Source organism: Micropterus dolomieu, linkage group LG06, assembly GCF_021292245.1.
Source record: "Micropterus dolomieu isolate WLL.071019.BEF.003 ecotype Adirondacks linkage group LG06, ASM2129224v1, whole genome shotgun sequence".
Lineage (NCBI taxonomy): Eukaryota > Metazoa > Chordata > Actinopteri > Centrarchiformes > Centrarchidae > Micropterus > Micropterus dolomieu.
This window is the reverse complement of record NC_060155.1, coordinates 13,294,330-13,311,886: the sequence shown is the minus strand read 5'-3', so window position 1 is coordinate 13,311,886 and position 17,557 is coordinate 13,294,330. Positions and strand designations below refer to the sequence as shown.

Here is a 17,557-nt window from a genome sequence, read left to right as displayed (position 1 = left end):
AGGGCTGGCCGGATAATATAATTGGTTCCAGGAGTGGTGAATGATGCAGGGAGGGACTTAAACGTACCCCAAGAAACCTGACAGTACATGCCGGAGAAAGAAAAGAAAAAAGGAAAACAAAATAAATGCAAGTTGACAGGCAAAATGGGGGACAGTTAGGCTTAGTGTTATTACCATGACAAAGAGAAAAGAGCACAGTGTCTACTCCCTGCATGGAGGGTGAAAAGGTTTAAGGACAGAGCAGCAGGAGATGAGGAAGTGGCACACTGAGCTGTGCGTGTGTGTCTCTGTGTGTTTGTATCAGCCTGCGGGTGTGCGCGTGTGAATCTGTGCTCTGTGCCGCTCTCCGTCTCCCTCTGTCATGTGCACCTATGTAATCATACCCCTTGCAAGGCGTAGCACTTTGTCTGCTCTGCTATTAATACTCTGCAACTAGAACATAACTAGGAAGGCTCACAGAGGATTTTCTCCACTTCTAACGACAGAAATGATTAAGATTGTTTGTTATATGCTCACACGAGGCCTAAAGTGATGTTACAGATTGAATCAGCTGCAATAGAGACAACTATCAAAGACTGATAACTCCTAAGGGGCCCTTGAGGCATGCAGGAGACTGATTACTCCTCCGCGGGACAAGGAGTGACATCATCCTTGGCTGGAAGCTGTTAGGAAGATGGCTAGCAGAGTGCATGCTTCATATGCCATCTTCACATGCCTCACACACAAATCCAAGCATTAGCATGAAGACTGGTTCGTGTATCTTCACGCAGTTGACTTTACATCAGCCGACCACATCAAACAGCAGAGGACAGGGTTAATCTCTCCCCATGGTAATGCCCAGAGATCCTCAATGCCAGATCTAATGACATGGGCAGATGAAGCCCTCTTTCACATGCTCGCTATTAAACATTAAAAATAATTCTTTAATAAACAGCAAAAAAAGAATTGGTTAAATCTGTATCAAGTGAAGACTTTCATTTGAAAATAACATTTCCACAGAGCATAAAACATTAGTTATTAACCAATGAACAGCAAGAGGATGCAACCTTTTGTTGTATTTTTCAGAATTTGGGGGCTTTGAAATGTTTGGAAAATATGTGAGCAGGAATTTTTTCATTTCACATTAAGATAAATGAATAGATAGATAGATAGATAGATAGATCGATAGATAGATCGATAGATAGATAGATAGATAGGTAGGTAGTTGCAACTGCAAGTGGAAAAGTGGACAGGTAAAAGCTTATAGTTCTGTTCAACATAATTTCATATATATCTTTCAGTGGAAGCTATGGAGCCCTGAAACTGCCAACATGCAGCTACATACTACAAGTCAAACATACAGTCAAAAATACACCATGGAACAAAATGCTTCTATCTTCATAATATTATCTTCATCTTCAAGTGTATGTCTCTTGTGTTCATCGAGGATCAAAAGGAATGATTTAATATGTCTTTTCTCATAGTGTCAAACAACCCCCCCCCCCAAAAAAAAACGGAATGAAAACTAGTAGCATTAGCTAGATTTTGCTTGTGGGCTAAATCGCTTGCAGCCACTGTTAGAGTGTAAGCAGTGATGTTACAGCAGTATGCAGTGCAGAACATGACTATAAACTTGTAGAGTAGTTCTTTTAAGGAAGTTAGCTTTAAATAGCTTGACACCTGAAAAGGCTGGGGCTCATGTATGTTTTGCCACTTGTGATTCCAGTTAAGCTAGTTAGCGAAATAACTCTGTTTGCTCCAGTGACACACACACACACACACACACACACACACACACACACACAAACACACACCCTGGACAAATCACTGCTATGGGCATACATAAATATGCCCATAGCACTAAAATTCGGAAATGTGAGGAAAATAGAGAATAGATAAATGACTGAATATGTGCCAAGACCAGACAAATAGTATAATGAATTTGAAAAACAAAATAACAAAAGCTAATGAAAGACAAATAAAAATGTATTTGGTGGTAAAGGGAAATTTTTTTTGACACTTTATTTTAGTTATTTAACTAACAATATTATCCATTGCTGAACTGGGTTATATTTTTGACTTGTCTAGGAAAACCTTTTGTTACATTTTGTCAGTTTCCACAGAGAGCTGGATTTTTGATTTTGTCAAATGAAATCCAAATTTAAAAATAAATGTATTACTTAATAATAGCAGAGACTGGTCACGTGTACAGATCAACTTCTCCCTGGGTTATCTATTATGTTAAGTAATGTGGTGCATTCAGGATGGCTATCTTGCCCCCATCTGTCAGGGCCCTGCAGAACCTCATCAAAATATTATGATGTTTTTAAAATCAAAATTGCATGGTTATCACCGGCTGTGACACAAACAGACGGGTAATTCATTCTGTCAGTTTCTGGACCCAATTATCTGATTAGGCATTATGTTTTCTTGTCTGACTCTATTGAGTGTGCAATAGAATCAGACCCACCGACATTTGTTATTTTCTCTCGCTGGCACAGACTGATATTTTTGTACTTGTTTGGATTCCTCTTGCACCGGGAATTAGCAGAAACAGCAGGTCATTCCACACCATATTGCCCCAGACAGGCAGGTTATGTTTTCCTAACCTCTTGTTTTTAAGCACCATACGGTATGACAAAATTTACTCTTCAGCTCTAGAAATCCACAGTAAGTGATCCGCAAAAAGTAAGTAAGAACAGCAGCAGCACGGCCCCACAGTTTGTACAACAACACTGCCCAGTTTTACTTTTTGAGATTGACCTATCAACATGAATTTCATTTTATACAATAAACTGAGCACCTGGGGCCTTTTCTGCACTGATTATACAGTAGACCCCGAGTGTTACCAGACACCTATTATAGGAATTATGTTACTGTGAAAAAGACATGTGGTGACAACATGCAGCGATATGGATTTTTACATAGGGTCTATACTCACAGCAGTTAAACAGACTACCACAGTTGTGTTAACAAGAGAACTGACACTAATATCAGTCAATTGGACAGTGTTGTTGTATTTTACTGATCGTGTACCAGCTCGTTGTGGCCGAAGTGTACTCTATGACTTGCTAAACGATGTTAAGTGGCGTTGTACTCATTGCCGTTGAGCATCCCCGACACAGTTTACAGCCCTGACAGTCACATTTCTAAGTGCCCAAATGTTTATCCAAACACAGGATGATGGGAGGGACAAACTAGAGGGTGTGAACTGACAAATGCGTTGTGTCATTATCAGCATGACATATAACACAGCAGTGGCACGGTGCGGTGTGAATTATACAGCAGCAAGACATTTATTTATTTATATGAGCGTAAGCAGTGCAGGGATTATGGTGCCGGGTCCTGGGTCGCCTGAAACATGAGTGTCAAAAGACATTTCAGTCACAATTACTGTGTTTTTTGTTACCACTGTTAAATCTCCAAGTTGTTATTAACTCTCTGGCTTATTACCATGTCAATCGTGAAAAAAATATTGACATAATCCTTCACTTTTGCAGGAAAATTTATATTTTTGCAGGTAAGACGCTAGTGTCGGAGTCTGGACATTGAACCCATTAACAACAATACTGACAAAATTGACTACTGATATATTTTTGACTAAACACCTTGACATCAAGAATATGACACATTTTGGGTATGGCTATTTGTAATGAACATACTTAAATTTAAAGCAGATGTGTGTGTTGATTTTACCTAATTAGGAAATAAATACATTATCAAAATCTTATCACTTACAATACAGCCTTTAAGACTAAGTAAGTATATATACAGTATATACACTTAAGCAAAAAAAAAAGTATATTATATATATTTACAGAAGTATGTACACCAGATCAAGTGCAGTGTGACAAGGTTTAACACTTGTCTTAGAAACTGCAGCTGGGTTTATTAGTATGTTTTTTATTACTCCGCGACCCTGTACGCAGGATAAGCGGTTGGCGATGGATGGATGGATGGATGTTTTTTATTAATTTCTTTGAGTGTAGATATACAGTATGTCACTGCTCTAATTAACACATTTGTATTTGGCCATGTTAATTGTTATTAAATTTAAGTACAACTGCTATTAATACCACTATATTTTTATGGACCGTGTAATGCAGTAAAAGCTACAGTAGATGTTGAACTTTGCAATATTCAGAGGCTTTAGACTGAAAAACTCTGTCAAAAGGGCTTGAAAGTGTTGAACTGTTTTACCTGAGAGAGAACAAAAGGTTATGTTGTCTATTTTTGGAAGGTTTTATTTATAATATTAATGTTAACTAGGACACAAAGGAAGCAGGCATAGAAGAAAAGAAATTAACCGTCTTCTCATCTTTTTTTCTCCTCTCTTTCTCATCAAGCAAAGGTTAACCTTCATCTGTGGCTAAAAGGAGGTTACAACGGAAATATGCACCATCACTGATTATTAAAGAAGAGACAATTAGATTTACAACATAGCTAGAAAATTACAAAACTTAGAAATTCGACATTGAGAAAAAAAAAGGTCTGACATTTTTTGGCTTCCCTGTCAGGTTACATTAGGTCTGATCTGTGCTACGTGCCTAACTTTGAACACAAGGAGAGGAGCAGCTTGTAACCCTGAGCGACAGGCAGCAGTCTCACTGTAGCCTATGTGAAGGAAGTATAAAATCTCAGATCTCACTTGTGAAAGCTTTCCTAAATTTAGGTCTAGCGGCCATCCTTCACCCTGTAATCAATTTGAAATAGTTGAGCACATCCAACCCTCTGACCGACACCTGAATGGTAAACACTTTTTGGCGCAGTTTGCCTCTACTGCAATTTAAAAACAAGCTGAGAAAAAGACTTCACTTGCTTTGCCAACTTGTTTTGTCACTTTGCACCCACATGACAATAGTGTAAAAACAGTGACAGCATCAGTAGCAGCAGTGCTCATATATTTAAAACACACAAATTAATGCTAACAGTGCACCCGCTATTTATTGAGTAATATTTTTTACACTCCTGTAGCAGTGTTAAATTGAATCAGCATGACTGTTCGTTTCTGACCATGCAGAGGAATTCATTTTTTTTTTATTTCTCCTCCTGAGAAGAATAAGTGCTTTCATTTTATACCAGGTATTGTTGCCAAGGAATGGGATTTGCATGGAATCCAAAACTTGAATTTGATTCTTGGGCATTGTGCCAAATGCAGGAATATAGGAGGTGAAAAGTGGAAGAAACGCATACATGTCAGAGCCTTTAGATCTATATTTGTATATAGAAAGCATAGTACATTTTCTATTAGTTATAGTGAGCATCTTTTAGAAAAGACATTTGGGATTGGAATGGTTATAATTCTATCTCATCTTATAAAATAAATGCAGCTTTGTTTGTTTTATTAGTTCATCCATGCCCATGATCTCCTCTGCAAGCATTCATATCTGTACAGGCAAAGTTATCTACAATGTACTGCTGCATTATTTCCTTCTTCTGTTTTTGTTAATCAGGTTTAGTATACATTTGTGAATTATAACACTGAATAGTCCAGTAAATAAAAAAACAAACATTTTGTGTATATACTGAATTGCTTATTTACTGCCAGTTATAGAAGAAGAAAAACAGTAAACATGATTCATGTTTAACGTGTTTTCGATCTACATTTCCTATCGTAACTAAATTGTTAATGAAATACTTGTGAATTAGCATATGGGATATCTATAAAACAGTCCTCCCAGTGTATGCCTCGTTTTGGTTTTACGTCTAATATAATGGAATATCGGCAGAAGATTGGCAGAGTTTTGCAATTCCGGCAACAGTATGTCAGACAAAGGCAGAAGTTGAGATGCTGCTTGGCAGGAGATTCTCTATTTCTGCTGGTATTATAGACAAATTAGATACGCCGCAGGCCTACTTTTTCCCCCTATGGAAATGACCTGCATAGTGTAATTTAGGAAACATGCAGTGGACGGCATAAATGCTCTACCTTCTCTCGTAATCCCTTCTGCTGAAGGTTTTCAGTGCAGACTGAGCAAACCGTCTGCACTCATACACAGCAGCGAGGTTTCTATTCAGAGCCGCTGTGGCTATTTTGTTCATTGTTTAATGGAGATTTTCCTTTAATCCATTTTAGCAGTTCGGTGGTAATAAGGCTGGCTCTGTAAACTTTTTATTTCATCTCAGATGAATTCCGAGGATACTACTCCTGTTAAGAGACATATTACCTCTTATATTAATTACAATTTCACCTGCCTGTTATAATTTTTTAAAGGAAGAAAAGTTAGGATTTCACACTAAGCAGAGCTCATTATTATGTGGGTCTTTATTTAGCAGGAGATAAATCCAGCAGGATGGGAGCTCAGGCTAATAACTATTTCAAGTCCCAATAAAACCCAAACATCTGATATGACTTAGGAAGCTGATAGAGGTTTGCGAGGGAGCTCGCACAAAATGTAGAAACCCTTTTGTCTGAGCCATCCTTCTACAAAATCCCCTCAGACATAGGGTAATCACCTTTCCCCCATTTTATTTATTTATGTCTTATTAATGTTTGTGGATGGCACAAATGCCAGATCTTTCACTCAGCAGGCAGTGATTTACCGTATGTTAATATGGCAAGAGAGCAATTCTCGCTGCTCTGCCAACGTCTTCATCAATCAATCCTTTTATTACCTGGATTTGATAATAAGGCAAGTGTGGGAAGAGTTGTTTTTTTTTTTGGCATTTTCCAATCACATTTGGCTTCTCTGCCTGGTCTTTTTAAGCAAACAGACACATGTTCCACTCAGTTTACTAATTACTTCAATTGCAAAACTTGGACAGAGTTAACCTTGAGCAAAACACAAATTTTTTTGCAGGAAAGTATTCCAAAACACTAGATTGCAAGTAAATCCTTTGCATATGGTGAGCAACAAGGACAGTGATTTACAACTGCACAAAGTCTTCTTTGATAACAACATTTCTTAGATAATTTTTTACACTCACAGGCTGTTCATTAAGGTCATGCAATTCACTTTTAAATATTTTCAGGACGCTTTAAGAGCCCATCTGCTGTTAAGGTGTTTTGCCACATTTACTTGCAATTTAGAATGAATAACAACAAATTACGTTGTTGCAGCAAAAGGGTTGTTTTTCCATTCAGCATATTATGTTTGTGCAATTTACCACTAAAAATATGTGCTTCAAGAAAACAAAAGGATACATTAGCCTTCATCAGTATTGTGCTGTAAGCATCTACAAACTGTTGATGACCTTCAGTTCTCTACGTGTGTATTTTATGTAAAGAAGATTGTATCACATCTGGCACTAACACAACCTCCACCAAAAAAACAAAATGCTCCTGCTTTGTCTTGTGAATGTCTATGAATCCATTGTAAACAGGCCCTTACATGAGCCACAGGTATTCTGCAACAGGGTACACTTAGTGGGAGGCTGCACACACATTATCAGCCCTAATCCTCTTATTTCCTTTCTTCTTTAAAAAATGTGTCTTTCCTCTCGACCTCATCAGAGGAGGTAGTATTTCTATACTACAAGCCATCTGGCAGCTGCTGCAAGCTCTCACTTCATTTTGCGAGGGCTCGGTGAACCTCAGGGTCCGGAGAAACACAAATAACACATGCTGCCGAAAATATAGAATATCTTTTTCCATGTGCTGCTCGTCTGCACTATAGGCTGAATCACAAAAAATATCTGGCTGACGGAGAACGCTTTGAAGGTTTTAGTCATACCCAAATGTGCTGGTTTTCTTCTCATGCGCCTCGTCAAGGTTTCTCCCTCGTGCGTCTGGATCGTAGATGCTGGGAGAGGATCTGGTACAAAGAGAATTGCAGATCAACTTCAGCTTGACAGTAGATGAATACAGCCAAGCACAAAGAGCCTAAACAGCGTTGCCTGCACCTCAGTATAAGTAAGAGGCACATTGCATTTGGCATCCAACGTGCAGAGGAGAAATTATGCTAATACACAACAACTACTGTATTTTTCAAATTTCTATTTTGTTTGTTACTGTTAAAAAAACAATACTAGTTGGGGCACATTCTTGTTACTCTCAATAGTCAGCAATAGTTATGAGAACATTTTTGGATACATTACACCATTCCTGAAAGTGAATAGCTTCTAGAGACAGTGAATCAGAGACACATGGCCGGGGTTTGCAGTACAAAGCAGACAGACGAGGCATTGCAGAATCAAGCGACACTGAGAATGCTGCTGCGATTGTCCTTGCCAGGCATGATGGTTACACTATCTCATAAACAGACACCCCTCCTGCGCTTTTCATGCACTGGACAACCCGCAGCCCTCCAGTCAGCAATAGTTTTGAGGGCAAAAAAACAACACAAACCCAGCTCATTAATGGCCGAGATTGAGGGAGACTAGCAGGAATCGAGCAAGGTAGAGGATCGACCACAAGCAAGCAAATAACAACACAGTACGGCATTCAGATAGAGGAACCGCATGATGTTAGTGACAAGCTTAACTTGTCTGTGTGAATGTTTTTTCTTGACCAAACACAGCTGTGACTAAGATGACGTTCAGAAGGCAAACAAAAAAAACAACCTATTTTTGCCACTTCATGTTTGTTTACACGGAAAGAAACATGAACTGACCTGCTTTCTCTATCATCCAACCATCCAGAAAAATATCTACAATTGAAGCTTAAACGTTATTTTTTTACGTTTCTTTTTTTTTCTTTTATCTTGTTGAAAATCAAAATATATAATAAAAAGTGTATAATAAGTGGGTTCACGCACGTTTTCTTGAATAATTCCAGGCTAAACTACAGCAAATGAAAAGTAAATAGTGTATTAAGGTTGAAATTATGCCATGACCACGTGCATGGATGTGATTAGACCATTAGCTCGTTGTAGTTGTAACACTCCAATCAGGTGCAGGCTGCATTAACACTGAGCAGATGTGGCTGTTAGTTCAAACCCCACATGTGTCAATTCTCTGAGAATGAAACAGGCAATCTAACAGTCAGAACTCACACTTATACATTTTGTGTTCAAATCAGTGGAATTATTAAAGTGAAATTAGGATAATTAGACTTCAGAGGGGGAAAGCATGCGATTAGGTGATACTGACATTACAAGGCAGTTAATGCATACACATAGGCAGATGTCCACACATATTTTCCACATGGAGACAATTCTGCTAAAATATGTAAGAACTAGAAGTAATCTGGAGAGACTGTGAGCAATATGTGCACAACAAATATATTACTCATTCTTTGAAGTTAATGTTAAGCAGTACTGTGGTGGGAAGTGAGATTTACTCAAGTACTGTACATTTGAGGTAATTGTACTTGTACTACACTAGTATTCAGAGGGAAATATTTTACTTTTCACTGCATTTATTTGGAAGCTTTACTTACTAGTTTCTATGCAGATTCGCTTATTACAAAATACAAGTAACAGATGGATTATGATGTATTATTATAAATTAAGCTAAAGTCGTGCTTACACATTATTGCATCAATACTTGTAATGCAATTATACAGTATAATATATTATTCTGAAATGGCTCATAATAATGTGTACTTTAACTTTTGGTACTTTAAGAATATTTTTTAATGCCAATACATCTGTACTTTAAATGCAGAAAGATTTTGAATGCAGGACTTTTACTTATAACAGAGTGTTTCAACACAATTGTTACATTTACTTAAGTACTAGATCTCAGAAGTACCTCTGCCAGTCACATTTACTGTACACACACACACGCACACACACACACACAAAATCCAGTTCATGCAACTGCCAATAGAACTTAAAATTACAGTGTGTGGGATAGGATGTCACATTTCCCTCCCTGTCTTTGAGGAAGAAAATAACTCTCTCTGTATTTGCCTTGGAGATGTTTTTTTTTAAACCACTCAGTGTGAAACAGACAGATGTAAGCCGTTAATAGTAGATTTTGAGGAAAACTCTAGAAAGAGGACTTAAATAAGCAAGGAGACATGGGCAGAAAGATAAAACATGATACAACCATCACACGTCTAGCAATACAATAAAACTACGGGAGGTACAAACTCAGAATTTCCATCTCTGATAACAGCAGCTACAGCAAATGCATAGCCGCATTTCACAGCATAAAACCCATCAGCCCGTGTCACAGATGAGTTGCAGTAAAGGGAGTCTGGTCTGCTGCAAGCTGGATGTTCTTCATAAAATAGCCGCTGTGTGAGAGAAATCTAGGCCAGAGCAGTATTTCTGTTTACCACAATTTACCCCCACCATGCACTCTGAGGGGTTTCTTGGAAAAACAGGTACAAGGTCTGCAAAATCCTGATCCATCTTATTAGAACAGTGAAAGTGAAAGTGCATTGTTACTGTCGTCTCTGGGGTGTCTGCAGATATGCTGCCATCAATAAAATCTCTTCCATCTCTGTGATGCTTTAATCACTAACATAAACAGTTTTTAATCAAATTTGCAAAATGTCTATGAATTTTACCTCTTCAGATGCTCTACAACCCTTCTCGCTCCCATTTTTCTGTTTTCTGATTCCCTTTACATGTCAAACGTTTTCTCTTCTCCTTGTTTGCCTTTTATTCTTCCTTTATTGTCTTTTGCTGTACTTCTGCCCTCTCTTGACTGTTCTGCAAATCAGTAACCGTGCTTGAAACTACTTCCAAAAAAACCAATTATGTCGATTTCAATTGTCTCTTTTTTCTTCTTCTTCTCCTTAGCAAATAACAGAAGAACTGAACAAGAAGATGCCTAGCGGACTGGAGACATTACCAGGAAAACGAAGGGGCCTATTTCACAGACATGGATTAAACTAATCCTGGTCTAATACAGTGAAAAAGAGAACTTTGGCTGTCTGTCTGTGAAACCAATCCTTAAATCTCATTGAATTTAAAATGTCTGATATTTCTGCCTTATACTCATGCTGCATTACACAATATGGGAGACCCATCAGTACAACTGCTTCATTAATAGCATTGAGCTGGGTTGTATAAGCTTCCATGTGGATTTACATAAATATGTTTACGAGTGATATGAGGAGCAAAAGATTTACGATAATCAATAAACTCAAGACAGGTCTTGAATTTACTGCCCATACAGTTTGAACTTTCCATAAATTCAATCAAATCAGTGCTCTCCCTGTGTGCTTTTTCGTCCCTCTCTCACCCCTTTCATTTGCTTAGCTTATTAATCTATTCTCTTTTATCCATTTCAGATTATATCAGACCTTTGCTGTATCACTGCAGTGGTGTCCTCTACAGTTAAGTGTTGCCACTGTGGGATTTCTGGCAGAAGACAGAGAATTAATCGCTAAATCATGATGTTCCTGTCCGATACATGTTCTTTTACTTTAAAGGCATTTAACTGACACAATGAAAGCTGCAAATGGTCGTCAAACTGTCATCTCCCTCTCTGTCTTTGCTTTTACTCTGAAAATAAAGATTTCCTGGCTACCCACAATCGTGTTAATAATTAATGATTATATGATCTCAAATGCATATTGCTTCCCAAACATAGCTGACTGTGTATGTGTGTGTGTGTGTGTATGTGTGTAATGTTGACTCCGGCAGTGTGTAAAATATTTAGGTGTACAAGTCCTTTACAATTATAAGACATCTGCACAGGATACTGCAGTCATTGATACAGCACAGAAATCATCAAGGACAACTGCTGTGCTGGATATAAAATATATTTTCACTGCTGTCATTAGACTGAGCCAAGCCACTGATTCAGAGCTCATCTGTCCTTAGCTCAAGTGTTGCCTTTATTCTGCATGTCTAGTATTGTTTGATGTGAGAACATTGCCCCCTGCTGATTCCCTTTTGTACACTATCAGAGGCCTATAAGAGCCAGACTGAGTGACACAAGACATTTGGAATGGGGGTCACTCAAGTGCTACAGAATGATCACTCTTGGCTTTGACAGCTACCTTTTCGGTTCACCCTACTCTCATGTCAAAACTCTGTCATTTCCATATGAGTGTCATCTGCAGCCACAAATGTATCATGTTCTGGATATGCTGTTGATGTATGACTGAACTCCCCGCACCAAAGTTGTTGGAGAAATCATACAGACTAAAGTTTGAGTAGTCTAAATAATTCAATCATATTCTAAATAAATTACATAAACATTTCATAACAAAAATACTTTTTGGTTAATGTTTTTTAACCCTAACTTTCTAAAAAAATATCTACACAGTTACAAAAAAAGGAACCAACAAACAAAGATAAAGGTCACACAGACTAATTTAAAGTATTGTTTAGAAGTGGACAGGGTAAACGTATGTCTAGGTAAAGTATGTAAGCTTCTTGCATCTAAATCAGAGGTATTTTATTTATTCAATTTTTTACTATGGATTCTTTTATATTTTATTATAATTTTATTTTCTTCTACTGTATTTACTGTACAGTATAATCTGTATCTATTTATTAATCAGAGACAGCAAACATGTAAAAACAGATGAATAAAATAAAAGAAAGAAAACTAATAAAAGCATAGATCAGCATTTGCTGGATTACAATTAGAATTTTTAAAACTGGCAGTGGTTTTTGATACATAATATATGTGATATTTATTTTGTTATAAAGGATTATAAATATCATGAAATTAAAGTAACTTTAGTAGTTTGTTAAAAGGGGCAGAGAGTTCTTGATCGTTAGTTAACACTAAATATTAAAACTAATCTGCTCCATCAGGACTGTGTGACTGTGGTTTGATCCGATTTGATTGACAGTTCCCTGGTAACATCAGCAAACAAATCCCGAACTGTTATCACATTTTTGATTAAGAGGTTGCCAAATCCTTAACACATTTTATAGATCAAGCAAGTAAACGATTTATCGCAAATATAAACTGCAGATCAATCAACAATGAAAATAATTGTTAGTTAGTAGTTGCAGCCCTGTTTTATTTTGAGCTAGCCAATCAGTAGTGAGTGACGTACGCTAGCGTCAGTGTCATTTTCAGTTGACACAGAAGGTGTATATGTAGTTTCTAGGTGCAATTAATCCAATGTTTTTTTCAACCATTAAAACAAAATGTCGATTAAGGACTTGTAATTTCTGTAAATCGACTCACAAGAGCTATGTCGCCATTTTTCTGTTGTTATTCAGAGGTTTAGCTCTGCAGTTAGCTAGCTATCTATTAAGATGACGGCCCCGTTCATAATCCCAGCCCCGATTGGACGTCAGATTCTCCAAACAATACAGAGCTAACATTGGTGCTCCACTGAGTGAATAGCTAATGTTGCTAAAGGTTATCTAAGATACTGAGGATCAAAACACTATATACAAAAACAAACAAAACTATTAACAGTATCTACAGAGCTAACTGTGAAAAGTGAAAGGTAACATTGCCGTAGAGCTGACAGGAGGTAAACAGATATGCAGTTCATAAAACAGATTAACGTCGCACTACATTGTGCAAGCAGAGAGTAGTAGGAATGAAATAAAGGAAATATGTTTTGAGGGCCTTTAATGTGAAAAAGAATCAAGAACAAACATTTAAAGCGAATAGAAAACAAAGCTTGTGTTCTACTCTACATGATGCGTTTGATTCCTAATGAAGCATCAGACGGCAGCTGTCAGAGATAAAGTTCATAAGTTCAAGCATGTGTCACAGTTCTAAATACCATGTGGGTCCCATTTTATCTGTCAGCCAGCATATATTTTATGATGAAATTTTCATGTCTACTAGTTGAGTCATCCAACATAATGGTTGAAAGATTCTAAATAAACGGTAAAAATGCCTGGTGAGAGAAATTGGTATTCTAACAGCAGCCCTGCTTCCAACTGATGATGATCTGCATTCACACAGTATGCCATGTCAGATGAAAGCCTTCAATTAGCAGTCAATTCTATTCAGTATTTCCTATCATGCAACCGCTATTTACATTCTCTGTCAGCACCCAAGGCAGCTCCCTGCCCTGACGGTTGCAGGAATCACTCCTGGTGAGAATGTGAGAACCCCTGCTGAGAACAAAGTGTGAAAACAAGTGTTTTGTAGTAATCAGAGTTTTGGGCTTCTAATGCCTGATGCTCCCTACCTCGTGGCTGTAGATGCGAGGAGCCATAAGTTGAAGTGTCATCCTTTCAGTCTTAACCCTGGATGAAAAACTGAGACTCCAGAGAAGAGATGAAACACCTCTGGTGCTTTGATTCACAGCCTCGTGCCTGCGGGGGTCTGCGCAGACCCTCAGCGTGATGCTTGTCCCCACACCAGGTGTTCTCAGAAGAGATGAGCCACTGATTGAATTTTGCACTGCTACCTACACGATGCTGCTGGATTCACAGTAAATGCATTCAAAACAATACAGTAGATGCCCCAGTTTAGTGCACTTAAATAACAGGGCAGGCACAAGAGTCTGACTACGCTATAACATTAGCTTTGTATTTGTGTGGGTGGCATCATGCTATTATTGTGAACTGACAAGCATCGCCTTAAGAAATTCTTTTCTGAAGATAATAAAGCATCAGCAGTGGGCCTCATCTCCTGCAACTCAATAACAAAGCTCATACTGAGATGCTGAGGAGCATCTCAGTTCCTTTGTGTGTTTGTAAATTGGTCCAGTGTGGAGATTTTCATTCAGTGTCATTATTATTAGTATTGTACTGTGGTAGTATGGGGTTCCAGGCACATAAAGGAACATATTTTCAAAGCCAAAAGCAGGCCAGTGGGAGTCCGTTTTCAATGAAAAAGAGCTAAAGGCCAGTCTGCAGCAACTCTGCTTCAACTCAGCCCATGTATGTGTCTTGCTGGGTCAGCCCAATAGCGCTCCAGGTCAGCTGGATTTCTAGCGGACCCCTGCTGGAAGAGGCGAATCGAAACAAAAAATGAAATTCTGTTTAATAGAATCTGGTGCATTCTTTCTGCAACATTAAGTAAATACTAAAACACACTGACACAAAGATGTCAAAGGCCTAAGGGATAACTTGTAGGTATGAAAATATACAAATTAGAGCTGCAACAATGTATGTACAGAAAATTATTAGTTAACATGAATTTTGATACTTGATTTATCTTTAGAGTCTTTTATCAATGGAAAATGCCAAACATTTGCTGGTTCCAGTGCCTCAAATGCTAGGATTTGCTGCCTTTTGCTTTATATCATTGTAAAATGAACATGCTTTGGTTTTGGACAAGACAAGTAATAAAAAGACATCTCACAGCATCATGGCACAAACATTCTGATAGCCCTAATTTTTCCCTATCAACTGACAAATGATTCACAAATTGATCAATAAATAATGTAAATAATTAGTTTCCGCTCTCTACAAATGGCTCTGCTTAAGGCTGGCAATGTGGTTGGAATAATAATCATCATGTTAACACAGATATAGCCTATGACAATAAGCAAATGCTAAATACCATATAAAGTCGTGATGCTCAGATGCATCAACACATCATCTATTTTTTGCTGAGAATCATTAATGTCAACAACAGGATATCATCACAACTGTCAATAAAGTATATTGCACACCTAGAAAAACAAACACTGTAAATAGAGGAAAGATGAAAAAATAAAGATGACCTGCTTTTGTTTTTGATTATTTCACTGGATCGAACCCAAAAAATCTAAAAAAAATAAACCTTCCCTTGGTTATTCTAATGAGCAAAATAAAATCAAAGTGCAAAATACCAGACACGCTCACATGAGGTGTGTAACACAAAAAAGGGAAATCTAGGGCTAATTGAAATGTCGTCTGAAAGGGGGAAATAGGGACTGACTGGCTGTTTGGCTAGGAACTAGCTAGTGGGTTACTGTCAAGACTGTTTCTTCTCAAGTTTAGCTTGGTCCCAATATATTTAGATAATATTTGCCGCATTGTTTGAAATGCTAATAATACCTTCTTGTTGTCTTTAAACTATTCAATTCTAACGTGTTTTTCGTGTCCATCCAGTTTTCTGCAGTTGCATATTCTTGACTTTCTAATGCGGCGGCCTAAATTGGCTGTCAGTGGCGGTTGGTGTTGCGCACTATGTCGCTCCCTACAAGAACAGAGAAGAGGAAGTTGTAGCAGGTCTTTGCACCAATCAGCTGTGAGGTTACTTGGACGCCCTGCCCAAACAATACAGGCTCACTGGGTTGGTGAACAGAATATGAGAACACCTTATTGAGGTTGATCTCTGAGTGATATGATGTTACACACTCCAGTACAGTAGGTGGCGGTTTGCACTTAAAAGTTGTTTGCAATCCGCCATTAACTAAGAAGAAGAAGAAGAAGAACAATACAGACTGCTGGATAGGCAGTGCCGCATATTTTGATTTTATGATAGATAGGTTTTATACTGTTTTTCTATTTAACGACCCCATGCAGTGTTTCTAGAATGAGTGACGTCGGGGCAGCTATTTTTAAACCGCGGAGAGAAACGACGTGGTAGTCCAAGTAACAATACTCAACCCTCGTTAGCTAACATTAGCAGGTTTCAGGTGTTAGCAGACTTAGCTAACGTATGTGATAACTCGGTAGCTAGTAGAAAAAGTTGTTTTAGCGACGTTTTGGGGGGAGAGTAGGGTAATTCCGATTCCCTGTTAAACATTTCTGTGTATTAGGTGTAAGTCAACAAGGCAACCAACCGGCAAAGCCTGATGTGTTTATATTCGTTAGCACCGTTGCGTGGTTGTAATTCAAGCTAGCAAGATAACATTAAATTAGCTTAGCTGCTACAAACGACAACATCCACCAAACTGGACAAAACTTTGGATTTAGTCGGGTTTAAATCGGGCTCAGCGGGTTCGCTGACCCCTCAGAAGAAGATGAAGAAGAGGAAGGAGCTGAATGCCTTGATCGGGCTCGGGGACAGCAAGAGAAAGAAGACCAAAAAGGGGTCCGGCCACCGACTTCTCCGAACCGAGCCGCCGGGTTCAGAGTCCGACTCGAGCTCGGACGACGATGAGTTTAACAACCTGAGCAGCGGAGCCAACTTTGGGAAGTGAGTAGCCGTTTTAATAACGTTTTGTTGCGGTATAAGATGTAGTATGGGTGTGTTTTTTTCAGTCAATAGTGTCAGTAATTTGCTGCATTAACGTTATAGTCATCATAATAATAATAATAATAATAATCTTTATTTGTAGAGCACTTTTCAAAAACAAGTTACAAAGTGCTTTAACAAGTGCAAAGACAATAATACCCCAAAAACAATACAAGATAAAGAAAAGAAAAGACTAAAATACACGTTTAAGATAAATATAAAATTAGTAAAATAGAATAAAATAAAAGGGATAAAATAAAGTCAAATAAGATCGGGGAAAGGCTCTCCTATAAAAGTATGTTTTAAGAAGGGACTTAAAAGAGTTCACTGACTCAGCCGCCTTGATTTCCTCGGGCAGGCTGTTCCAGAGCCTCGGGGCCCTGACAGCAAACGCTCTGTCCCCTTTAGTTTTCAGTCGAGACTCTGGAACAGACAACAGACCTCTGCCCGAGGATCTCAAGGTACGTGCTGGTGCGTATGGCACTAAAAGGTCAGAAATATAACAGGGCGAGAGGCCATGAAGACCTTTAAAAGTGATCAATAGAATTTTAAAGTCAATTCTAAAACATACTGGGAGCCAGTGTAATGAAGCTAAAATAGGAGTAATGTGGTCATATTTCTTTGTTCTGGTTAAAAGCCTGGCAGCTGAGTTCTGGACAGTCTGGAGTCGATCAATAGATTTTTGGGTTAAACA

The 17,557-nt window shown here is 38.2% G+C and overlaps 2 protein-coding genes across 3 annotated transcripts in view; one reads left to right on the top strand and one right to left on the bottom strand.

Annotated features, from left to right (window-relative positions):
- LOC123972400 (adhesion G protein-coupled receptor L2-like) overlaps positions 1-16,059 on the bottom strand; it is a 126,765-nt gene extending 110,706 nt beyond the window's left edge. The window contains exons 1-3 of one of the 2 annotated variants that reach the window (XM_046051895.1): positions 15,738-16,059; positions 13,937-14,697; positions 7,653-7,733 (exon numbers count right to left, since the gene is read on the bottom strand). The gene's annotated coding sequence lies outside the window, so the exon portion shown is untranslated. The remainder of the gene's footprint in view (positions 1-7,652; positions 7,734-13,936; positions 14,698-15,737) is intronic. The other variant, XM_046051896.1, reaches the window with a different exon arrangement.
- Positions 16,057-17,557, top strand: part of efcab14 (EF-hand calcium binding domain 14) — a 44,754-nt gene continuing 43,253 nt past the window's right edge. Inside the window, exon 1 of the mRNA XM_046051900.1 lies at positions 16,057-16,824. Coding sequence (XP_045907856.1) covers positions 16,649-16,824 — 176 coding nt within the window. The 5' untranslated portion in view covers positions 16,057-16,648. The remainder of the gene's footprint in view (positions 16,825-17,557) is intronic.